Source organism: Mastomys coucha, unplaced genomic scaffold (assembly GCF_008632895.1).
Source record: "Mastomys coucha isolate ucsf_1 unplaced genomic scaffold, UCSF_Mcou_1 pScaffold5, whole genome shotgun sequence".
NCBI classification, from domain to species: domain Eukaryota; kingdom Metazoa; phylum Chordata; class Mammalia; order Rodentia; family Muridae; genus Mastomys; species Mastomys coucha.
Window position 1 is genome coordinate 14496278 of NW_022196911.1, and position 25643 is coordinate 14521920.

General features: G+C 45.8%; 1 protein-coding gene across 2 annotated transcripts in view; it reads left to right on the forward strand.

Moving 5' to 3' along the window:
* The first annotated feature begins 4682 nt into the window (after window positions 1–4682).
* Smoc2 (SPARC related modular calcium binding 2) overlaps window positions 4683–25643 on the forward strand; it is a 127504-nt gene continuing 106543 nt past the window's right edge. Inside the window, exon 1 of one of the 2 annotated variants that reach the window (XM_031354799.1) lies at window positions 4683–4983. In XM_031354799.1, the coding sequence (XP_031210659.1) occupies window positions 4900–4983 (84 nt within the window). In that variant the 5' untranslated portion in view covers window positions 4683–4899. The remainder of the gene's footprint in view (window positions 4984–25643) is intronic. The other variant, XM_031354798.1, reaches the window with a different exon arrangement.

Here is a 25643-nt window from a genome sequence, read left to right on the forward strand (position 1 = left end):
CAGACAGACAGACAGACACACACACAGAGAGAGATAGAGACAAACAGACAGGGAGAGAGGGACAGACATACACAGAGAAAAACAAAGAATGACAGAGAAAAAAAGACAGAAGGAGAGATGGAGACAAAGAGACTCTGTCTCTGTGATCTTGGGCCTTGGTGGAATTTATTAACTCTGAAGATGATGCATTCTGCAAGTTCCACTCCCTAACAGACGCTGTTCCAGGAACAGAAAGGCAGATCTTTCATAGACACAGGATATTGACAGTAGTCCTCAGAGGGCGTTCTGCACATTCAATATGATCCATTATTTAGGTTGAGTGAATCACCCATCTACTTTCCCAGGACTGTGCCCTTTCTGCAGGCCCTGGCATCTGTCTCCAGTGCTACAGGGATGGGTCTCTCTGGGAAGGTGATGATTCTGCCTGTGGCTTTGTGAGACAGAGCTTTCTTTGGAAACTTTACGTTGTGAAATACTGTACTGGAGTTGAAGAATCATCAATAATTCAGAAACAACCACAAAGTGTTTTTTGTTTGTTTTGAGGTAGACCTCAAATAATATGCAAAAGAATAAGTCAGCGAGCGCACGTCCATGTGCACATGCCCACAGATTCTCCTGGATGAAATGCCTATAGCTTCCATAATTCCCCAAAGGACTTTGTGTTTTCAAATTGTAAGAATTTAAGCATCTCAGGCTGGGCTCTGGCCTGAGCCTTTCCTAGTCTCTTCAAAAGCTCTCTTCAAGAGCAGAAGAAATCCCTATTGGGGTGAAGCCAAGTTAGGAACTGCTTCTGTGCTGCTAGCCTTGTGGCTCTGGGCACATTCTGTGGCCTCCTGGGCTCATTATCATTGCTGATAGAAGACGATCATGAACTATTTCCATAAAAGCAATAGAAGTGTTGACATGGAATCTGTCCTGTGAAGGACATGAAGGCTTGTTTACATGATTGAACTCAAGGACAAATCCAAACTAGCACATACATGACACTAGAGCAGTGAGTGGCCCTATCCCCAGCCAATCTCTGTCAATGTCTACTCACATACTCTAACAAACAGGATCTGGAGCTGAGGAACCTGGGCTAAAGGCTAGGGTTGGGTCCATTTGTTAGAGCAGTCATAAAGGCCCATCAAGGGAAAACTCCTGGTCAAGCAGATAGATACTCTGTCCTGTGCTGAGCCAATCGCCTGGCCAAGGGACTCTTAGGAAGGCAGGGCTCATCTTAAGTCTGCTAAAGAGACAGGTGAAATAATTTTCCCTTCAAGAAGACTCTGGGCATATTCTTCACAGGATTCCTCACTCCCAATGTGGTAGCTTACAGAGAGGTAGCAAGATGGCTTCATGTATCTGCCCACTTCCGAATCCCTCAGAAAAGCATTAACTTTTCATTTTCACATGTTCTATCCATGCTCTGACCACACTTTCCCTAATGCCTTGGGCTTTCCCATCTTTCTTTAAATCCCTTCCCTGCTACATGACTGACTGTCCTCTCTGTGTCTGTCCTCTGTACTGGCTCACAGAGAGCCACTTTCCCCCAGATCTCCTTCATTCTTGTCCTCCGGGCAGCTGCTAAGATTTGCAGCTGGGATGTTTTCCTTTTAACCTCTACTAAAATTGTCTTCAGACTTCTGTTTGAGTCATCCTTAAATTCTTCTATTAATGAATCTAAGAGCCATGAGAGGATACCCCAGTTTCCTAAATATCCCAGGGACTGAGGGGACTACATTATAGGAAGAGGTAGGTAGGTAAAGACAGGCCAAGAAAGAGATGGAGACCTCATAAACCCTGGGCCCTTACACAGAATGTACTCAAGGGAACCCAGGGAATCTGTGAAGATTTCTCCTCTTAGAGTTAAGTAGAAACCTGGAGAAAAAGTTATGGAAACCAGAAGCTGGTGGGTGACTGTGATGTGCATCGTAGGCACAGTGGTCAGCTGCTTGCTCCAACCCAGTCTCCAAAGGACAGTCGAGGGGAACCTTGGAAGTCACAGAACAAGGAAAGGACACTCGACTCTTCTTGTGTTTTACATACGGAGAGTTGGGGAGATGTCTGACACTTTTTTATATATATATATATATATACTGGCTAAATGCTGCGAGTCAGCCAGAAATGATCGTTATGGTGAATGGCCTCTTTACCAAAATTAAAAAGACTTTTCAGTTTAACACATTAGTAAAACAAGGAAAGGAAGACAGGGCTGATGGCCAATGAGAGTCTGTGGGGAGGAGTTCAAGATAACTCCACAGGGACTGAACTATCCTCTGCCCATCTTCACTGTGACTCTCACTAATGACAGAGATGTAAATTTGGGGTTCACAGGTCACATCAAAAGCAAGCCCGCCACACTTACTGCCTCAAACTGAAAGCTCATTTCCAGGAGAAGGGGACATTTTTTCATTCCTGTAGGGATGTCTCAGATGTGTGTGCTGGCTACTTCCTGCCTTAACTTTGAAGGAAGTGGCTGACACATAAAACCATTTCTTAGTGGTTTTTAATAAATGTTCTATTTTTTTTTTCCACACAATGGGAACTGGTTACCTCTCCAAATTTCACTTCAAGCATCTTTGCGAAGACAGAACTTGGCTTTTGGTCCACATGAGTGCCTCCAAATGTTAGAGGGTCTCTGAAGGCTCCGACCCTTCTCATCTGTCAGTGTCTTGGAAAAGCATTTTGTTACACTGATCTTTCTGGAATCCCAGAGGACAAATGAAAGATGTGTTGAGGTTCAAGGATTCAAGGCAGCGAGTGCCAAAGAGTTTTCTTCTGCCTTCCACATCTCCAGGGGATGTGATAGACTTGCCAGAGTTCCAAGTGAGGACATCTGGACTCGGCCCCCGATTTTGTGGCTGGCTAAGACATATAGCTATTTGTTTTGTTTCTCATCTGTAAAATGGGAGCAAATGAAGCCTGTTACTTGCATGAAAGAGAGTAGACTAAAAACTATTTTCAGACATTGAGTTCTAAGAAGACATTTCAGCTAATAATTTGTACCTTTGAAATAAAAGGTAAAAGGAAAATGTTTTGTACCAAATACTTCTTGAATGTGCAAATTACTACTACTACTACTGTTGTAGAAAATAGAAGTACACAGCATTTACTTCATTTTTTTTTTTTTGTATTTCAATGTATATGTTATTTGCTCACTCAGCTATGCCTGTCCCTGGACTGAGTCTGACCCTGAAGAGTTTTGGTAAGATGTTCCTCTATATCCTCAATGTAGGAAGGGTGGTGAATGTTTGACAGATTAGAGCTTTGAAGGCTTCTTTCAGCAGCTGTCTCTAGAAGATTCTCTTTCCCCGTGTGTTGTAAGAATTCCTCTCCTGAGGAGACATAAGCAAGAGCTACCTCTCCTCAAAAAGGCCCCAGTGGCAAAACGAACTAAGATTCCATGGGGAGTTCAACATGGGGAGAGAATGAGCTCATTGTGCTTACTAACATAGATAGGTGAGGGGTTACTTGCAAACGTGTGATTAACGTCAGAGCATCCATATTCTAGCCTTCACACAGCTTGGATGATGGCTTCCACACCCACATAGATGGAGCCCCTCTCCATGAATTTGCCCCAGCCCATGAACTCGAGTACCAGAGACCCCAAGGCCAAGTGCTATTAGGGAGAATTGCATCAACACCTGGCATCTCAGGTGAGGTCCAGTGATACTTCCCATCATTCTCTCCTCCATCGAGGGAATGTCAGTTGTCCACAGGCCCACTCCTAATGACCTCTTGAAAATAGACATAGCCCATCTGATGACGTTGTGACTGAGCCGATCTCATTCTTCAATGCTATCCTTCTGGAGCTCCAGCAACTGTTCTTCTCCAGAGGACCCCATGTTAGGCTAGGGCAGGGTAGCTGCTTTCTGATGGGTCTCCGAGCTCACGGGGATCTCTAGAGCAGCAGAGGAGAGAAAAGTTAGAGGTGAGCTTGCTGTTTTGCTCTCTACAGAGAGGGCCTGACAAGTCAATTGACTCTTTGTTCTCAAAAGTCTTCCCAGTTGGCTTTCTGCGAGAGGTAGAATTAGGGCCTTTTCCTGTGAAGCTACCAGCCAGGGCTAAACTATTTCAGCAATGCTCTCCTTTTTGCAGAACCTGGTGTGCAAAATTCTCTTGGTTTCCATCACAGTCAAAAGCTTACTCAGACGCGCTTGTTGCTGGACACCTGAAATGCTTGCCTAAACTGTTGAAAGAGGCCACATCAATGTGCACGCTCACCTTCCTCCAAGTTTGCCCTACTCAAGGAAGTCATCAGCATCTCAGATCTGTGTTCAGATCCCTCCCGCCCTGCGGGTTGCCCCGCGGAAAGATGCTGGATTTCACGTTGTTCTCAGAGGCCTTACTGAGGAGCCAATGACCAGTTAGTGTCTCAGAGAGCTACTTTCTGGTGAATGTAAAAGCCACAGGCGAGCCAAAACGCAGTGAGGACCCTCCAGGGGCAGGAGGGAGGGGCTCAGTGCATCTCAGGGAGCCTGTGTGAGTGTACAGGCCTGTAAGGTGTGCCCTTGCATTTGCTTGAAGGAGGCGTACAAACAGCACCAACACATCGCTTGCCTGGTCCTGGTAGCCTTCGTTGTCTCCTTCACAGCCCTGCGCGCCGGGCGGCCCCTGCGCGGGCGCGGTGGCCGAGAGAGGTGGGGCGGAGGGAGGAGATCTGCGGGCGGGAGGGCGGAGAGGGCGGGAGGGGAGGATCCGGGAAACTAGGGCTATTTGACAGCAGCAGAGGCAGCTGAAGAGTTCGAGGAGCGTGGGCCAGAGCGCACGGAGGGGCTGTGCGGTCTCCACCAGCGGCCGTAGGACCGCAGAGCAGTTCTAGCCCGCTCGCCCCCGCGTTCGCACACCGGATCTTCGCCGAGTGCCAGGGCGCAGCGCGTGGGGCGTCTGCCTCCCTTGGTCCCCTCCAGCGTCAACATGCTGCCGCCACAGCTGTGCTGGCTGCCACTGCTCGCTGCGTTACTGCCGCCAGTGCCCGCGCAGAAGTTCTCGGCCCTCACGGTAAGTCCCGGGACTCGCCCCTTGCCTCTCGCTGAGAAGCCACTTTCTCCTCTGGGACAAGGCTCCAGGAGCAGGTGGCCCGGCGATCTCCAACAGGTGGGTCCGGAAGAGTCCCACGGCGTGCGTGTCCAGGGTCGGTAGCTACTCCGTATGTGAAGGGCTGTTGGTCCTACTAGTCCAGGTTAGCATGCGTGAATGCCCGGAGTTCCCCACTTTGGGTGGGAAGGGATGGCGCAGGAACAAGGATATGGGCACCTCAGCTTTTTCAAGGCGAACTCACCGGGAGTGGGTGCCCACCTTGCCAACGCCACCGATCCAGCCTAGGATTAGGAAGCAGGCGATCTTAGGCTCCTGCGTCGCGAGGACCCCTTTTCCCCCAACCCCCTTCGGTGAGAAAAAGGTGCCGCAGCGCATGTGTTCAACTTGTGGCGGAGCATCTCAGAGAACCCTTAATTGAGACGAAGCAGATATGACATTGAATTAAGGACGGTGTTTCTGTTCAAAAACTTATAGAGGAGGAACAGTTTGGAGCCCCGGAGGCATAGAGGAGTGTCCCTGTTCTCCTGGGTCCTCTCCTCAGGGGCAGGATGCTGTGCGCGCCAAGGCGCGCTCCCGAGCGCGTGTGGCACTGTGGTTGACCGCTCTAAGTTTGTCTCTCTTAGTTGCAGCACTGGCTATGCCAAGTCGCGAGGTGAGGTGCCAGAAGCCGCGCTGTGGATGGGGGCTGAGCGCGTCCACCTCGGGCCAACACAACCGCGGCCACTCCTGCAGGCTGGTGTCTGCAGAGCCCAGCGGGCAGCCCTTATGCGGACGGCGCGCTAGCGAGCCCATAATTAATGCAATCTGCAGAAACGAAAGCATTCCACTTAAACGTGTTTTTGAACAAGTGCTTAAGAAAACACCAAGGTGGTGAGCAGGCCCCTGTGGAGAGGAGTGTTGGAGTGGTAGGTGCCCTGGGGAGGGTGCTTATCCTATGGAAAACCAGGGCTAGCCCACGAGTTGAGGCTTTTTGCAAAAGTGAAGCAAGCTAGCCAGCCTGCTGCTCTTTCTTCCCCTCTCCCTGTTTTTCAGCAGCTTGAAAGGGGGGAAGATTGAGTGAGTTCATTGTTCATACCTAAAATTCTTCTGGGGCAGTCCTAGGGCCCTGCCTTGTGTCTCATGAGTGACTGATAGATTAGAACCATAGCTGGAAACTAGAGGGAGTTTTCACTCCCTCAGTCTTGCCCTACTTCAAGGAGCCTGAAGGGACGACAAGCGTGCATTCATACATGAATGTGTGCACAGATGCTCATGTATGTACAGAGCTTGTGCACACACTTCAAGTAAATTTAAAAAGTTTACTGGGATACTGGCCAGTTCTCAAAAGGTCTTAGCACCCTGTATCTGAGCTCTAACAGCAGTCTTCTGTAATCACCATACATTTTCTAAAAGCACCAAGTAGACTTGTCTCACCCCCTGCCCCCTGCTCGCTCTCTTGCGCTCTCTCTCTCTCTCTCTCTCTCTCTCTCTCTCTCTCTCTCTCTCTCTCTGAAAACTTCTTGCTTTCCTGCTTTCCCCCTTTTTCTCGTTACATTGTTGCAAGGGTTTCCTGGGCTCCATGGATGCCAGCTGCTTGTGGGGTCCCTTTACAGGAGCTGGGAGTTGGTCTTACCCCCATACAGGAAGTGCCCCAAGAACACTTTGTCTTAAAATCACATTAGCACATAAAATCCTGCCTCTTTTGCATCCAGAAGTATTTAAAGCCATAAACTATTTGTCAGGATTCTTCTCCCCTCCCCCTCCACCCCCCATCCCCATATAGGAAATGAAGACTGTGGTTGCAATAAAAAGTTCTTCAGATATAAACGAAGTTTGAGTGGTCAATCACTGGGAAATGTTAGATGTTCTGGATTTTTCTGTGGTTGTTAGTCTCCTTTCAAGTTACCTTCTGTTTGTTGGACTAACCTAGAGAATGGCATCTTATGTAAAAGATTTCTATTTTGCCCCTAGTAAATGATTGAAGTGTTAGTTTATAGGAGTGCATGGGACTCAGTTCTTAAGGGTGTGTGGAATTCAATTCCTGGAAATACATGGGACTCTCAGTGCACAGGAGTATACAGGAATCTCACAGTCCATGATGGTGTGTGAGACTCACAGTTCATGGGGATGTGTGGGGGCCAGGTTTCTTTTTGTTGGGTTCTGATCGTATGCGAGTGACTGAACTTCTTTGGGGAAATGGGGAAGACTACCCAGCATGTCCTAACCCTGTGATGTACCCAGGCCATGCTCATTCTCCAATCCAGATTATGCTGTTGGTCTGGAAGGGAGTTTAGAAACCATAGCAGCCAGCTCTTATACTGTTGTGTCATTAAGGGGTGTTTGGATATTAGAGCGGATTCCTTGCCTAGCTTCGATGAGAGAAACCATGTGGGCTATTCAGGCAGATGGGAAGAGCACATTCTCTGCTTCCCTTTGTCCTGCCCATTTCTTGTAGAAATGGGTAAACTGATTCACCTCTTGGGGAGGAAGTGCGCATAGACAGAGCCAGCCTGTGGAATTTTCCACCCTTCTCATGGTCTGGTTGTACACAGATGTTGGTGTTCTCTCTCCAGTGAGTGGAATGAGGTGAGGAGATGCGGGCATTTTGCTGTGTGCTTTGTGATCTTCAGCTTGGGTCTTTGAAGGGAAGTAGAGTGATGGGAAGACAGCAGTTTGGACTTGTGGATTCAGAAGGATATCACTGATGATCATCAGCCCATGACAGGGTGTGCTGTCGATTATCCTGTGAGTGATGGTAGAATGGAGTGTATGGACCATGATGCTGTGACACCATATCTCCCAGTCTCAAGCATCAACAGTAATCACATTTTCTTTCCTCTTCTGACAACACTATGTCTGAGACTCTGTGAAGACAGTCTCTGAAATTGGGGGAAGAAAGAGGGAACTAAAAACAGTATTTCCTACTAGGAACTCATTTACTTGATCTCTAAACCTTTAGTTCCGATTTGAAATGAAGATCAAGAATAACTTTAAGCCTAAGGCACATCTGGCAACCTGGATACCTGTGGGTTACAGTGGCTCATGGGTTTAAGGGATCTTGTATCCCAGTGATAGGATGTGGAGACCATAAAGACTGGCTGTGGTTTATGAGGTTGGAGGTGAAAGGTAATGTGTACAGGTTAAAAATTTCATATATACATGCACAAACTTACAATGAGGAAATTCCATTAGTGCTTTGAAGCTAAAGAAAATTGAAAGGAGAATTTCTCTTTGTGGATGAGTTCATTTACAGGAGATGAAACGTCCACCTCTGTGTGGGGAGCAGGGTCCTGTCACTAATTGCCTGTCTTCAGACTTTAAATATCTATGCATCTATGAAATAATAGGCTATATCCCATATTAGGAAAAGGCTCAGAATATGAGTTATTGTTGCGTTGAATTCTAATTTCATAAGGGTTAAAACCAAATTACCCCAAGCGAGGACCATGAATACAGTCTGCCACGGTTTCATAGTTCCAGGCTGCAAAGCAAAAGACAAAGGTTGTAATTCAATGCAAATCAAGAGCACGGCATAAAAATGTCAACTCACATTTGTATTTTAGATTTAAAAAGGAATTTTAAGTGGGAATGTTTGTATTATAAAGTCTGGCCAAATTAACTAGGTTTTCAACACCAAAGAAGGTCATGGAATAACTTCACTTTGATGAAACACAAGTATATTCATATTTTTATTATGTTGAACACAGTGTGGCTTGCAGTAAAACTGTTAGAGGGTACGTGAAATGTAATATCTATCTACCCATCCATCCATCATCTCTGTCTTCCTCCCTCTCTGATAACATCATTGCTCTCGGTCTCACTTTGTCCCTCCATGCACTCTTGCCACAGTTACTCCTGCAGCTCTTTGCTTCTCCTCTCTTGAGCCTGTAGTAGTTCTATTACCGTTCCCTCCTGCACCTCCCTGAAGGGAGTCCTTAGTCGCTGTACTCAGTCTCATCCCTGTGTCCCTGAGCTGGGGCCTCTCATCAGGCCCCACCACACTCTTCTCATCCCCCGAGCATGGCACTGACAGGGAAGATTGTTAGAAATGACCATTAACCCAGGGAGGACAGTCCAGTAGAGTGCTTTTCCACTAGGGCCATCCCGTGCCTGTTCTGGAGTTATGGACTCTAGTCACTGCTTAGGGAATAAATCCCTAAATTTGTTGGCAACAACCAAAAATACAATTGGTACATAAAAGTTGCCCCTGAAGATTTGGGTATTTTTATTTTGTCTTTTAGATCCAGTAACCAAGTCAATAGGAACAAGGAATCCACTTTGAGTTCCAGATGGGTACACACCTGAGCTGAGCTTCTTTTTGAGTTTAAGACAGTTGCCAGATATTCCAGGATGTTGCTTGTTCTGGTCAGCTCATATTCTGTCACAGAGGACCAGAAAAGAAGACAGGTGTCTCCAGGCTGAGACTCCAGGGTTTGTGCAAAAGAACCAGTGATCAGTTGATGATCATGAGGGCTGGGTTCTGAAGGAGCAATGAACTTGTCCACAAGCTCCAGGGCTCGCTCTCTCTCCGAGCCCTAAGAAGTCCCTCCTGTGGACTCCAGGAGGACAATGCTTGCCATACCCCTCTGGTCCCACAGGTGTGTGCACACCTGCTAGCTTTTATGCCTTCATGAGGAGCTTGAAAAACTAGCAGATGTGTTGGCAGCACTCTGAGCAACAATGTGAGTGCATGCTGCTGGGTTAGTGGATAGGTGGTCCTCACTCCTAGGGTATCTTTTAGCTTCAGGGCATGTGGCTGTGAGGTAAGAGGAGTGTCTCTGTGTTCAGTAGACAGAACTTTCTGAGTCTTTTCCAACTTCATTACTTTATTGTGCTCCGATTTTACATGTTGTTATAGGGATACTACATGACTAAAGCCCCAGTCCCAATGTTCACGGTTCCACACCCAGTCCTCTTCCCGTTCTCTTTGGCCACATCCAACCTGGGCTTGCCTTTGCCTTATGGACTTACTTCTGTCTTGGTCTCTGAGGGTCCCATGGAGACTCCTTTCCCTTCCTATGGGTTTCATCTTCTCACATGCACCAGGTGGTTCTTGCAACATTAAGAACATTGTACCAATCTTAACAATCGAGAGCCCTCGGCACAGACATGTCTTGCCTTGTGCACATGGGAGAGATCAAGTAAAAGTTAAAAAAAAAAAAAAGGCTTCATGGGATATAGTCATCTCAACTGATAACCATTTTGATATGAAATAGAGGTTTAGCAATTCAGGTGGTGGTGATACATACTTTTAATCCTAGTACTCGGGAGGCAGAGGCAGGGAGATCTCTGAGTTGAAGTAGTCTACAGAGCAAGTTTCAGGACAGCCAGGGCTACACAGAGAAACCCTATCTCTTAAAAAAACAAACAAACAAAAAACAACCAACCAAACAAATAAATGAATAAACAAGCAAATAAATAGAGATTTTATAATAATGAAGGGAATTCTATCTATGCTCATAATTCAGAAAATAAGTCTAGATGACATTAACTAAAAACATTCTAGTGTGCAGCTTAGTTTTGATTATTGATTAGTTCTTTCAACAGAGGATATGGAACTGTTTAAGTTTTTCCTAAGCACAATTAAACATTTTAAAATTGGGCTTTTAAGTGCTTGGTAGATGGCTCATTTGGTAGTGTTTGCCTTGTAAGTGTGGGAACCATGGATTCTAAGAACTCATGTTTTTAAAAATCTGAGTATGTTAGCAGGCACTTGGAATCTCAGTAAGGGAGAGACAGAGACAGTCTGATCCCTAGGACTTGTTAGCCTATTAACCTTGCTTACTTGGTGAGCTCCAGGCCAATGTGAGACCCGTCTTAGGCGTACAAAGATGAATGGAGCCTGAGGAACATCATTCAAGGTTGTCCTTTGACCTCTATCTGTATACACACATATGTGTACTCACCCACCCACGCACATGTGCGCCTGCACACACAAACACGCATATATGTATGTGTACCTATGCTACACACACACACACACACACACACACACACACACACATACACACATGAGTTAGCTTTGGGGAAGAGACCTTTAGTGTCCTTCTACTTTCCAGTGGTGGCATGATGGGGGAGGGGAAGAGGAGAAATACTTTTGACTTTATCATCTGTTTATGGATTGGGGTTCCAGGCAATGACACTTCCTGTGTGTGGAAGCTGTCCGTGTGGTTTCCTGAGCTTTATGGAAGTATGAAATGCGTGTCAAAGAAGTATGAAATCTGTGTCAAAGAAGAGTCCACCCAAGCGTGGCAATAAGTCTGCTTCCAGGTGGCTGCTACATCCTCAAGGGGAAGTGAACAGGCAGAGGGTATTCCTGGTGTCTGGCTGGAACAGTGGCTCTGCCCTGTTTGTTCCTCCTCTGAAGGGGCAATGCACGCCAGGGCACACACTTCACTTTGTTTGTTTGTTTTGTTTTTGGAGACAGGGTTTCTCTGTGTAGCCATGGCTGTCCTGGAATTCACTCTGTAGACCAGGCTGACCTTGAACTCAGAAATCTGCCTGCCTCTGCCTCACAAGTGCTGGGAGTGCATGCGTCTGCCTGGCAAGGAACTTATTTTTTAAAGGGGATTTGAAGAGGGGAGATGGGGGGAGGGAAGGGGGACAGAGGGAGAGGAGGGAGAGAGAGGCAGGGGAAGAGATGGAGAGAGACCAAGAGAGGGGAGAGACTGAGAAGGAGGGTGAGATTAAGGGAGAGAGGGAGAAAGGGAGAGAGAGACAAGGGAGAGGGGAGGGAGAGAGAGGGAGAGGGGCGAGAGGTAGAAAAAAGAAGGGTAGAGAAGGGAGAGGGAGAGGGTGACAGAGAGACAGAGGAAGGGGGAGAGAGGAAGAGAGAGAGGGGGGAGAGAGGGAGAGCGGGGTAAGAAAGGTGGGAGCAAAGGATGGTACTATTGAAGGAAACCAAATACCAGATATATGGATCACAGGCCTTTTCCAGGACAGTGCTGGCCAGGCCTGGAAGTCAGTGAGTGCACAGGACATTTTACACATTGAGACAGAATGAGACCCTGCCCCCCGCCCCTTTCTCTTTCTCACATCATGGGCTAAATGCATGGGGAGGAGCCATCCCTAGACACGTGTCCGGAGCTGCCTGCAGGAGTGGTACGGGGACTTTGATTCCAGTGCAGGTTCAGAATCTGTCATGTCAAAACTTCGCCTGCTCCTCAGTCAATAAGAACTGTCACCATTTCTTCTTTGAAGACTGCTTGTCCATTCTAGGGTTGAGAGGAGATGGTAGTACTCCACAGGGCCCCGTCCTTGTCCCTAGCCCCGTCTCCATCTCTTCAGGCCTAGTGTCTGTTGTCAGGGGTAGAGGGTTTGTGTGGGTTACACAAGGAGCTGACACTGATTCTCAGTGCTTGTGTGGGACAGTGTCCCTTAACTGTTTACCCCCACTGTACCCCTACAGAGGGGTTCCTGGCTGTCTAAAAACAGGTGACTATCCATATCAGACAGGTGTGCCAAAATTCACTGCCATAAACACAACTTGAACTACGATGTGGCATAGTTGCTGCCTAATACATTCCACAGTCGCCCTTAGCTGTGTTTTCGTTTGTAAACCTTTTGGCCACAGGAATACTTTATCATTGCTGGTCCCTGGCATTTGTACTTGGATCCCTTATGTCAGGTTGGAAATTCCCATTGGGTGATGCCCATGTGGGGTGCTCCTGGTTTTTCATACAGAGGGGCTTCCTTAGCTCCTGGGTGGTGCTTGTGCAGGCCCCTTCCACCAGGTGAGGCTCAGATGGTTTTCATTTGCTGCTTAGTCAGTGTTCCTGGATAAAGCCTCAGGAGACTTGGAAAATCATAGCCTCCAGCCTTCCCATGATTTAACTATGGTCATTTATAAAATGCTAAATCGGATCCCCCCTCCCCCAGTCACAGTAGGCCACTAGGTAGGGGACTCACACCGTAGTCGTTGAGGCTTGTGTGGTCAGCCGAGGCTGTTCCCAGGTATGAATTGTGATTCCAGCCCTCCTCACCTGACCCCTACCCTTTCTGAGGGACAGCACGTGGCCTTTCGTACAGGGACTCGAGATGCCTGCACTAATAGCAAACCGTCTTTGCTCTCTGTACTGTTCTTTCAGCTTTCTGAGATCCTCCAGATAATATCTCGCTTGCCCTCACCCTCTCCTTACCAGATGACTATAAATATACGTCCTGGCTGTGTGCAGCTTGGAGTTTGGAAACCCCCTGAGGGTAAGGAAAGTGAGCAATAACTGTGACCTGAATGCACACGTTCAAGTTCTTTCTTGAGCGGATACACAGATAGGTGCTGTGCCAATCAGTGTCTCACTCTTAAAAGGTTTATCTTTTGGGTAGAGTTGCCAAAGACAGATCTTTCTATTCATAGACATAATCCAGGTGGAGCTGTGAGTTCCCTTTCTATACTCTTGGCTTCTTTCCCACCTTTCCACCCTCCCAGAGAGAGACATCCAGGTGCAATCTCTGGGCAGTACCAACCTACCCCTCCACCCTTTGGAAGGTGCTTCTCATGTTTCCCGAGTCTGCCACAGGAGGGAGCCCAAGGGCATGAACTGTCTTTCAGAGGGGCTGGGGTTCCCACTGCAGCCAGGTCCCAGCTTCCATCTGCAGAGGTAGACGCTCTGCTCTGCTCTTACTCTGCTCAGTCTTTCCAGCCTCAGATCTTTCACTCAAGGCACAAAGTCCCAAGTGAGCGAGCTAAAAAGCAGGGGCACTGTATTTGATATTTCTAATAGCTTTATTTAGAAGTCTGGGCCATTTGTGTTAAACTCAGCGTTACCACCCAAATATCAGATAGGGGTAGAAATTTGACTTTAAAACAAGCCAAGCTGGGGGAAGGAGCAGGAGGCTGGGCATATTCTGGGGTTCCTGTTTTGTTTCTGTTGCAAAGTTTAATTACCCCATTAATTTTAAAGCAAGGACTAGAGTTATTTTGTTTGCTAAGTTAATATTGTATTTGTACTCTTCACAATAAAGCTCTAAAAATGATTTTTAACCTGTACTAAAAGAAAACTAGCTACAGCAAATCACTACTCTGTGCCCAGCACTACAACAAAGGTTTGTTCCCTTTTTAGTTCAGCAAGTGTTCTTTAAGTGTGCTTTATGGAAGTCCTTTGTGAAGGTGATCTACTGGCTTTATTTCCTTTGAGACACACCCTTATTAGACATATACTTAAGGAGAGGGAGAGGGAAGGGGTTGGGGAGGAGAGGAGGAAGGAGATGGGGAGGGGAATCGGAGGAGGGAGGGGGAGAGTGAGAGGGAAAGGGGGAGGGAGGGGGGAGGAGGATGGGGAGGAAGGGAGACAGACAGACAGACAGACATGGGGTGGGGGGGGCGGAGAGCAGGGCAGCAGGCAGGAGGCAAAGCTGCCTATAGTGGCTAGAGTTACAGACAGTTGTGAGCTGGCTGATGTGGGTGCTGACTTGCTGGAGTGGTCCTCTGTGAGAGCCACACTTTCCCTTAGCCTGAGCCATCTCTCTAGTCCCTTGAACCAATTCTCCTCGGTTATCTTTTTGTCAAATACTTCCTTGTAGATACTTTCTCCCCCCCCCCCTTTTTTTAAACATAGGGCCACTGAGCCACATACTCAGCTGTGCTCTGTGTATTCTTAGCAACGTGTTTATTGGGACCATTGTTCTTCTTAGATACATTCTAAACATATGCCTTGATGAGATGCACTCCTACATATACCTTTACTGATAGTTCAGTTAGCATCTGGCTCAAAATCCATTTACATTTCTCTTATCTGAAAACCACAAGAAAATTAAAAAAACACTAAGGCCCCCCCTCAAATTTATGTCACCATTTCTATTGGTCCCTGCCCTCTTTTCTTTCTCTTTTCCTTGAAATGTGCCAGACATACTTCTGTGGTGCCTAGTAGCTGATTTGATTCTAGAAGCACCCCTCCTCCAATGGATTCTTTCCCTCTTGCATTTTCTCTTCTCCTTCCTTCCATCCCTTCAGGTTTCCATCCATCCCAGTCTCTTTCTCTTCATCTCTCAGGCTTTTCCCAGTGTGTGCTTCTTTGTTCCTGTCTGTCCTGTCCCCACTGCACCCTGTGAGCAGAGATCTCCCGCTGTCCTGTACCTGGGCTCTGCGGGGCTGGCTCCAGCTGCTGTCGAGTCTAGTAAGTACCGGTGAGGTTCTTCAGCTCCCAGGGCAGGATGGAGAGGCAGAGGCTGCTAGCCATCTGAAGCAGAGACTATAAGACAGGTGAGTGAACTAGCCCAGAGCCAGATTGTTCTGCGTTGAATCTGAAAATGTCCCGAAGGCTCAAAGTTAAGGTCACAGCTGAGGGGATTCTGAGTGGGTCTGATCCTGAGGGTGCTAACCTGGTGATGGGGTTAGTTCACCTGAATGCTCTTTGAGGAGACTATCAGGGCTGGCTGGAGGACCGAGGAGGTTTGGAACATGTCTGTCAAGAGCACATCATGTTCTTGGATCCTTTGATGTCTTTCTTTGCTTCTTGGCTGCTGTGTCCTTTCTGCTTCTTGGCTGCTGTGTCCTTTCTGCCTTGCCACCACCCAGGGACCAGAGAGGCATCTCTGAAACTTAAGAGCGGAAAATCCCCTTTTCTTTGAAAAGTTGATTTCTCAGGTCACAGTGACAAAGCATCTGACTAACACAGGGACTCGGAGCCAAAACATAGCTAGTCCTCTATTTTTATTTTTATGTTTTAGTCACTTAAAAAAAACAACCTTCCCCTCTAAATGCTTTCTGGCTTTCCATTTACTGCAGAACCCCAAATGGTAAATTTTAAACTTAAACAACAACAGCAACAAATCCCCCTCCAATTATCTATTTTTTTTCAGCTGAGGGGTCTAGAGCTCTCGGGGTGTAGTGCTGGGCAGCCCCTGATTTGAGCGGTGAGGGTAGGTAGAGCTCAGCTCTATGTCACAAGTCGGTTGTTCCCAGTGAGGAATGCCATGCAGCTTGCTTGTCATACACACCATGGGGCTTAGGGGCTTGCTCATCTCCACAACCCACAAAGAGCTCTTCTGGGTGGCTCCCTCAAGTTAGCTCACCTTTTGTGGTCCCTATAGAACGGTGTTGTGATTATAAAGTGCCCTAGAGCTGTCATTTATAAATATGCATGGTAGTGTGTTGTGATCATATGTGGGAGCAGAATGCTTGTTGCCCCCACCTCCCAGTGCACAATGCCTTGGGCTTCTTTGTTGCTATGAACATCTGCCTTTTACTTTATATAACGCCCTTCCTCTAAGAAGGCCTCTTGGTTTACACTGGCTGAAACTTCTGCTCTGTGTGTAAACAAAGCAGAAAGATGGGCACTGCTTGGACCTGTTATTATATTTATTCTCTCTCTTTTTTCTTGGTTTTTGTTTTTGTTTTTTCGAGACAGGGTTTCTCTGTGTAGCCCTGGCTGTCCTGGAACTCACTCTGTAGACCAGGCTGGCCTCGAACTCAGAGATCCACCTGCCTCTGCCTCCCAAGTGCTGGGATTAAAGGCGTGCGCCACCACTGCGTGCAGCATTTATTCTCATTTTTAATGATTAAAAGCTAACTTATTTTTGAAAATCATAAACTACAGCAGTAAAATTTTCTGTAAATACTTGGCACTAGTTGACAATGATGGAGTGTGGGTAACAGTGTGTAATAGATCTGCAGTGTTTGGCATGTACAAAATTCTGTTCAAAATGATTAACTCATTATATATTATATATGTTATACCTGTGTATATTGTGTATGTACATTATATATAATATATATTCTAATTCTCACTGCACCTAACTCTACCTGTAGTAACATTCCTATTGCTGTGATAAAACACCATGACCAAGGCAACTTATAACGGAGATTTATTTGTATTTACAGTTGTTTTTTATTTTTATTTTTTAATTTTTTTCTTTGAAATATTTTCTTTATTTACATGTCATACGATATCTCCTTTCCCAGTTTCCCCTCCAAAAAACCCAAATAAGCAAAAACCAAAGAACAACAAGGACAAACTCCTGTTCTCTCCCCCCTTCCCCTGCTCACCACCCCACCCTCTCCTGCTTCCTGGCCCTGGCATTCCCCTACACTGGGGCATAGAACCTTCACAGGGCCAAGGGCCTCTCCTTCCATTGGTGACCGACTTAGCCATCCTCTGCCTCACATATGCTGCTGGAGCCATGAGTCCCACCATGTGTAGTCTTTGGTTGGTGGTTTAGTCCCTGGGAGCTCTGAGGGTACTAGTTAGTTCATATTGTTGTTCGTCCTAAGGGGTTGCAAACCCTTCAGCTCCTTGGGACCTTTCTCTAGCTCCTTCACTGGGGACCATGTACTCAGTTCAATGGATGGCTGTTAGCCTCTACATCTGTGTTAGTCAGGTACTGTCAGAGCCTCTCAGGAGACAGCTGTATCAGGTTGGATTGTCTCCCTTCAGTCTCTGCTCCGTAGTTAGTCTCTGGTATTTACAGTTTTAAAATGTTAAGAGTCCATCACTATCATGGCAGGGAAACGGGGTAGCAGGCAGGCATGGTGGTTGAAGCAGCACACTAAGAAATCGCATCTTAAACCACAGGCAGTAAGCAGAGGTTGTGAACTGGAAATGGTAGAAACCTTAAAGCCCATTCCCAGCGACATAGACATACTTACTCCAACAAGGCCATATCCTCCTAAGCCTCCTCACACAGCACCCCATCGAAGGAAGAGTGAATACTCAAGTGTCTGAGGCTATGGGGGACCTTTAATTCAAACCACCACATTCAACTCCTGACTCCCAGAGGCTCCTGGCCATGTCATAATAATTTAGTACAACTCCAAAACTCCCCGCAGTGTTTCAGTCTCAACAGTGTTTTAACAGGTCAAGTCCAGCATTCCTTCTGAGACTCAGGGAAAAAAAAATCTCTTAATTGTAACCCTACCCACAATCCCCCCAAAAGCAAATCACAGAATCCCAACATCTAATGACCTGACACAGAACATACGTTACCATTCCAAAAGGAAGGCACAAGGACAAAGTGAGGACGCACTGGACCAAAGGCCAGCAGGACGAACACCACATTCCCTAGCTTCATATCTGATGTAAAATGGCTTAGATGGTTCTGGCCCTCCAGCTCTGGTGCTTGCTAAGACATCTCCTTCTCAGGCCGGTTCCACTACCTATGTGCAGCTTTTCTTGGAAAGCATCCCATAGCTCTGGCATCTCCAACCTGTTTGGGTCTCTGGTGCAAACCCAGGCTTCACTTGCACATCATCACACAGGGATCTCTCAGGGCTTCAGTGCAGGGCTTCCCTAGACACAGCGCCGGATCTCAGCAGCTCTCTGAAGCGGCACAGGGGGAATCCAAGATCCCTTCCTTGTTACTTGTGACTTGTGTCTCCTTCATGCCTCTAAAGCCAGCACCAGGTGGATAATGTTTAGGCTGCCAACTTTGGTTACTGTTTGGGATGGACTCTGGCCCTCCTGAATTACATTTGCAGCAGCTTTTGTTCTTCCTCTGTCGGAGCAGAAAATCCCCAGGCCTCTTCCTTTCAGGAATCAGAATCTTAGCTGAGCTGGGCGTCCAGAAGGCATCTCTTTCCTTTGTTTCAGTGCAGTCAGGCACGTAGGCACTTCAGTCAGGCACTTCAGTCTTTTAATCTACTTAGGTCTTTTAGCATAAACCTCTGCAATAACATTAAATTCTCTCCTGCTCTGTTTTTCCCAACAAACTGTGCGTTTTGTGCTTTCTCTGTGTCCTGCTTGCTCTTTTTGCATTGCTGACCTGTGTAAGAGTGCTTGCTAATAATCATAGGACTACGTCAGTCAATATTAGGCTTCCTGGCCCATTTCTTTTAAATTCAGGCTCAGGCTGGTTCTTAGTACAAGGTCGGAAAGCAGTCACATCGCTTGACACAATTTCACTGGAATGATCTCTAGCCCAGGTGCCAGCTTTCCTATCTCTGAAGCTCCTTGAGCTGGATCCTCCACAGTCCACATCATATAACATTCAAGACTACCACCAGAACTCCTGTGACAGACCACTAAATTCTGCTTCCTGGGTGTTCAATTGCTATTCTAGTCAAAGACTTCCGCTTTGCTCCCAGATCCAACATAGGCTTGTTCTTTACAGAAATAGCCTACGTCTGCTACAAAGTTCTGTGTTAGTTGTTTCTCTGTCGCTGTTATAAAACACCATGACCAAAACAATTTATAGAAGGGAGGATTTATTTGGGCTTACAGTTCTGTCACCACCACAGTGCGACTGGAGAAAATGAAGGCTCATATACTAAACCAAAAACAAGAAGCAGAGACAGTGAACTGGGAATGGTACTGGGATTTTGAGATCTCAATGCCCATCCCCTTGATATTACTTCCCTGAGCAAAAGTCCACACCACTTAAGCCTCCCCAAACAGCACCACCAACTGGGACCAATTATTTAAATGCCTGAAATTATGAGTGACATCTCATTCAAAACACAATAATCTCCGCAGTGGGCACATCAAACTGTATCCCTACCAACGGGGACTCTCATTATACCCATCTTACAGACAAGAACATTGAGACATGGCTAGATTAAATGATGCGCCAGGGTCATGGGATGAGTGGGTGTCCAGCCATGATGAATGAGGTGGGAAAGTTGCAGCCAGTACAAGTTGTGAGTCAGGAGCTTGGGCCAAGGCCTAAACCTCATTCTAGTGCTCCATAGATGTGTTCCTGTCAGGGTCACAGGCTTGCTGGACTAGTGTGGAGGAATTTGGGTCACAGGCAGGAAGTACTAGGTCCCAGAACAACCTGGAAAGGATCTGTCTGCAACATCTGGAGGGGATTCTCAAGACATGAGAGGATGAGTTCAGATTGGTCATGGCTGGGGTGGCTGGGGGAGCTAGTGAGAGGCGATGTTGGAAATGGCTGTGGGAGATGCAGGCAGACCTGCATCAAGAGCTGGGACAGAAGCCGAGCTGGGATAGGCCCAGGCCACTGTGGTCAGCTAAGTTTCTCTGACTCCCCTGTCAGTGAATCATGTGTTCTCCTTTCCAATAGTAGGCATCTGGACTGAGCAATAGCCATAACTGAAACCTCAAACTCTTTGGAGACCCCAGAAGACCTTTTGTTTTATTGTAAAAGATAAAGTGTTAAGAACACACAGGGAAGTGGTTTCTCAGGCAATTTTCTTTTGTGCACTCTTACAGACAGGACTCTGAAGACCCTTTCTTATAACTGAACCCCTGACAAAGAGCATCCCTGAACTCTAACCTTCAGGCACTTGCTCAGAATTACAGGGTATACCCTTTCAGGCAATTCAAAGAAGCCTTAGATGTGATACAATAATATATAACACGTTTTGTAAAATAATAGCTGATCTGTCATTGCCTGCCCAACACCAATAATTTTGGAATGTCTCTCTGCAAAACTTTCTTCTGAGGCTTTTAGAAGCATTGCTACAAAGACAGAATATGTCACACTGCCTAACTACTTATACCTGAGGACGGAAGTGGGGGCAGGAGGCATGTAAGGAGGGAATGAACTCTTCCTGCCAGCCTGACTCACTCTGCCACAAGAATGGTTAGCAGCTTGTATGTTCAGTGTCTTTAGTTGATAAGGGGACATTCAATTGAGAATGGTCAGTGTTGGAAACCCAGGTATGGGATACACATTTGGTCTACTTCACTGCCTGCTGTACCCCTTGGCTGACTCTAGAATTAACCTGAAGTTAAGGCTATATTTAACATAGACCTCAAACATGGGCAGCCTCAGACACTCAAACTGTGTATGTTTATATGCAGGATTATTTTGGGAGGAAATATCTTAAAGAGGCAATAATTTTGGTCATTAGAATTGAAAATGTAAAACAAAAAGTGTCAGCCTCATTGTGTATTGGTGTGGATTTAGATGCTTCGCAGTCATGAAAGGAAAGGCTCCACAATACCCTGGGCTTGTGAGTGTCTATAGAGACAAGCAGGCGCAGAGTAGCTCCCCTTTCTGACTAGTGTTAAACATTCTGGAAATGCCAGGGAGCTACTTGGAAACATACAAAGGATCTTTAGAAACAGCGTGTAGGGCAATTTAGAAGTTTGAACTTGTCTTTGAAGCAAATAAACTGAGATGGAATCTGAGTGTCTTTTCCTTGCTATGTTTTGAATTCCCACACTTCTCTTATTGTCAATCTGATAACAGGTGTCTTAGTCACTGTTCTGTTTCTGTGAAGAGACGCCATGACCACAGCAATTATTAAAAAAAAAAAAAAAGAAAGAAAGAAGAAGAAGAAGAAGAAGAAGAAGAAGAAGAAGAAGAGGAAGAAGAAGAAGAAAACACGTAATTGGGACTGGCTGATAGTTTCAGATGTTTAGTTCATTAACACCATGGTAGGGAGTATGGCTGCATGCAGAAAGACTTGGTGCTGGAGAAGGAGCTGACAATTCTATATCCTGATTGACAGGTAGCAGGAAGAGGGGGGTAGAGATATCAAGCCTGGCATGGGCTTTTGAATCCTTGAAGCTCATCCCAAATGACACAGTTCCTCCAACAAGGCCACACCTATACGGGTCTATTGAGTCATTCTTAATCAAACTATTACATTCCACTCCATGGCCCCCATAGTCATGTAGCCATATCATAATGCAAAAATGCATTCAGTCCAGCTTCAGAAGTTCTCAGAGTCTATCACGGTCTCAATACTGTCTAAAAAGCCACAAATCAAAATCTCTTCTGAGATTCAAGGCAATCTCTTGGGCTAGTTCTACATCCAGTTAACAGCTCCCCTTGGAAAGTATCCCACAACTCTGTCATCTCCAACATCTGGGACTATCCAACAAAATCCAGGCTTCACATTCAGCTTTTTGCAATGGCCTTTGAGTCTCCATATAGAGACACCCCTGAAACATTCCTGGCCTGAGAAGTTTTCTTTAGCTTAGAAGGGAGAATCTATAATTCTTCTCATGTATTCTTAATTCTAAAGCCAGAACCACATGGCTGTAGCTGCCAACTTTTCCTGCTTGTTGGAGCTAGAACTTGGCCCCCTCATTTTTTTACATTTATACCAGCTCTCCATTGTTGCCAGTTTCTTTCACTGCTTAAGCTTGTCTTTAAATGACTTTCACAAGTTGGGAGCTTAGCTGGTTGGAGTCTTACCCCAAGTTCACCACTCCCTTTATTCCATTCTTTATTTTATTTTATTATTATTTTTTTTTTAACTTTTTATCCCCTTGAGCAGGAGACTTAGCTCCATTACACTTATTGGTTCTCCTTTTTTCCTCAAACTGTACATTGTATAATTTTTCTTTGTCTAGCTTATTCCTCTTCACTATAGAGCTGCATAAGAATGACCATTGTTAACTGCACAACCCAGTCAATATTAGGCTGTCTTGAAATGTCCTCTGCCAATGTTAATCCGAAACTCTCCAGTTTAGCCTCAGGCAGATTTCTTAAAACAGGGGAAAAAAGTAGTCATATTCTTTGCCAAAATATTACAAGGCTAGTTGGAGATTGCTTAGTGTGCTGTGGTATTCAGTTTTCTGTCCTTGAAATATGTTACTAGCCCAAACTTAAAAAACTCTCTGTCCTGGGATACTGAGGATCAAGCATGTCCTGGCATGATACTTGCGGGTATAAGGGATGGCACTTCCAGGTAGAGATGCTGGTCTCTCAGCAAAGACACCACAGATGGAGATCTTGTTTGCATCCTAGAGTGTGTTACCTGCTCTTGGATGCTTCTAGAACCATTAACACTTGGGAAATCTGCCAGAGATCAGTCTGTTGTTCTTGTTGTTTATCCTAGGCAGGAGGGGTGCCCTTTTCCAGGAAGGAGGGGACACTTTTAGATCAGGAGGGCAATTGGCTTCCATATCATCAGTTCTGTTGTTTCTGTTAATCCAAGTTCTGTAATGTTTCCTCTAAATCAAAGCTATCTAGACCTGATAATGTTATACACATGGCTTCTTAAAACAGTTTTCCCTGGGGCTGGCTATGGCACATGCAAACACTTAGACGGAGGCAGTAGATCTCCATGAGTTCAAGGACAGCCTGGTCTATGTCGTGAGTTTCAGGCCAGTGCTACAGATTTAGACCCTGTCTTCAAAAAAAAATTGTCTTTATGTGTGTAGTTGTCATGTTTTGATGGCTTCTGGATGTTTTTTTTCTGTATTGAGTCTTTATCATATCCTTATAGAAGCATGCTTAGAACAACTTCAGTCTTACTTACTTTTCTGTTGCAATGATTTAAAACGAAAAACAGGAGGAAATCAACTTAAAGTAGGAAGGGTGTATTGTAGGTCATAGTCTGGAGAGACACAGTCCACTATGGTGGGGAAGACATGACAACAGGTAGAAAGGCTTGATGACAGGAGCAGTAGGCTGGCTGGCCATAATGCATCTGTACTCAGGAAGCAGAGAATGAATGATCAGGAAGTGGGGGCAGGCTATGCCCCCGCCCCCGTGACCCACTTCTTCCAATCAGGCTCTACCTCCTAAAGATTCTACAACCTCTGTAAACATCACTGCCACCTGGTGACCAAGTGTTTGAACACAAGAGCTTTTTGAAGACATTTCTCAAACTGCAACCACTTCATATTGAAGAAAACCATTTGGATGAGTAACAATAGTCCTGTGATAAGCCATGGAGAGGACTACAAGCCAAGACTGTGTGTGTGTCCTTGCTTGGAGTACTGGGTACACAACACCCCATTGGTTTCACAACATGGGTCCTCCAGACATTGACTCAGGTGGACCAAGGTTCTGAGAGGGCTCAAAGGCTTGGTGAATCACACAGCCCTAATCCAAAATCAAGCAGCTCACATTCTAGACAGACCCTCGCAACACCTCCAGCAGATCTCATCTACTAGCATTTGTTCGTCTCTCAGCAGTGGGTACCTGGCTAGTTCTTAGGGACTCCATTCTTCTTTTAGTCTGACACCTTTGCCAAAGATCTGACATTCATTTTTTTTGGTCAGATCCCATATCAGATTGTCCCTTTGCTTTTATATTCTCGATTTGATAATAAATGGGATCTTGGAGCCATTCTGTGGAGTCCCCTTTTCCTTAAAACTGTTTAGCCTGGCTTTACTCTCAACTTCTTCACCATAATAGAATCAAACTCAGGGACACCTTTCTACAATCCCTCAAATTACTAGGCTGTATAAAATGGCCCAGGCAAGATAAAACTTATAGACCCAAAGATCTGTTCTAATGTGCTATTAGCTGGGAGAGGAAAGGTTTGTAGAAATTATTTGTAGAAAGAAGGAAGCAATATGGGCTACTATTGTGGACAAATTGCCTTGTTGCTTAGTAATTAAAAAAAAACACAACACATATATTTTCTCTGCCAAGGTCACACAGTGTTTTGTGTGTTGCGTGCACATAAAGTCATGGTGCTCTTGGTTAGGTAAGAGTACCCCCAAACCTGGGCCCTTTACTTGTTCCATGTTCTTGAGCACCTAGAGCTTGATGGCTCTACCACATGAAGCTGTGTGATGGCTGTGGAGGTGGGGGAAGGGTTTAGAGAAATCTGGCAGCATTTGATAGGGGATGGTGATTGGACAGGCTTGATGCAGGATGCATGAGGGAGTCAATCCACCCTGTCCCCTTGCTTGGCTTTATGGAAGTCTATTAAGTCTCAAGAACAAAGCATATTTGTCATAGTGTGTGTATAACACTCAGTCTGGCCTCTCTGCATTTGTCCCAGAGGACGAATTTTTCCAACTCCAGCCAAATGAAGGGTGCACCTGCAATATGTTTGTTGCCATGTTAGCCACTGCCTTGTGTGGGAAGGAAGCTGAGTGAGGAGAGAGGCCAAGAAGAAAACTCATCCTGAATGCTTGGCTTACCGGATGCATTAGCTGGCCAAGGAATGGTGACTGGCGCAGAGGGACAGTAAATCCTTGTCCGGCCTGAGCATTCCTTTTAGAACCGTGGTTCCATCTCAGTGAGGTTCATTTGCTCTGAGCATCAAAGTCATAGTTCTGATAGAACTGGGGTTGGGGGCGCATCCCAAGGTCCCTGAGACTCCCAGGTGAACACTGAGACTCTCTTCCTACAACTTTCTGGTTACCATGATGGATGGATTTTACTGGTGTCTGTGGAATCCTATTGGCAGAATGAACATGACCAACCATCAAAGTTACAAGATTAAACTAAATAAAAAAATGTATTTTCCCATTTTGAATATAGAGTATGTGAAATATATTTCAATAAAGCCATTTAAATGTTGTACATATGTACATATCGATATCTTTCTACCTCTTTGTATCTGTGTATCATCTATCTATGTATTTATGTAACTATCATCTATGAATCTATGTATCTACCGTGTATGTATGTATATATGTAGAGTCATTTAAGGTTATGTTTGCCTGGTAGATGACTTTAGAGTTCCTTATTTATTTTCATTGTTAATCAAGGTTTATTTTTCTCTTGATATCGACACAGACTCCTCTTGCTTGAATGCTTTCTTTTTCAGTGCTGGGAATAACCCTCAGGGCTTTGAGTGCTAGGCAATCATTCACTACTGACTTAAGACAGAGGTAGTCTTTTCTTGAGTTCAGTGTCCTAGCTGCCATGTGAAAATCTCCATGTTTGTGAACTATAGGCAAGATGGTTTTGTCAATCGATCTACTTCCATTTGGAGGAAGCACTATTTCTTTTAACTAAATAAGCTGCTGAGTACTTCTCATTGGAGTTAACCCTGGAGAAGAGCTCCCTGCAGGGTGCTCTGGGGATCTGGCCATGGCTCTTCA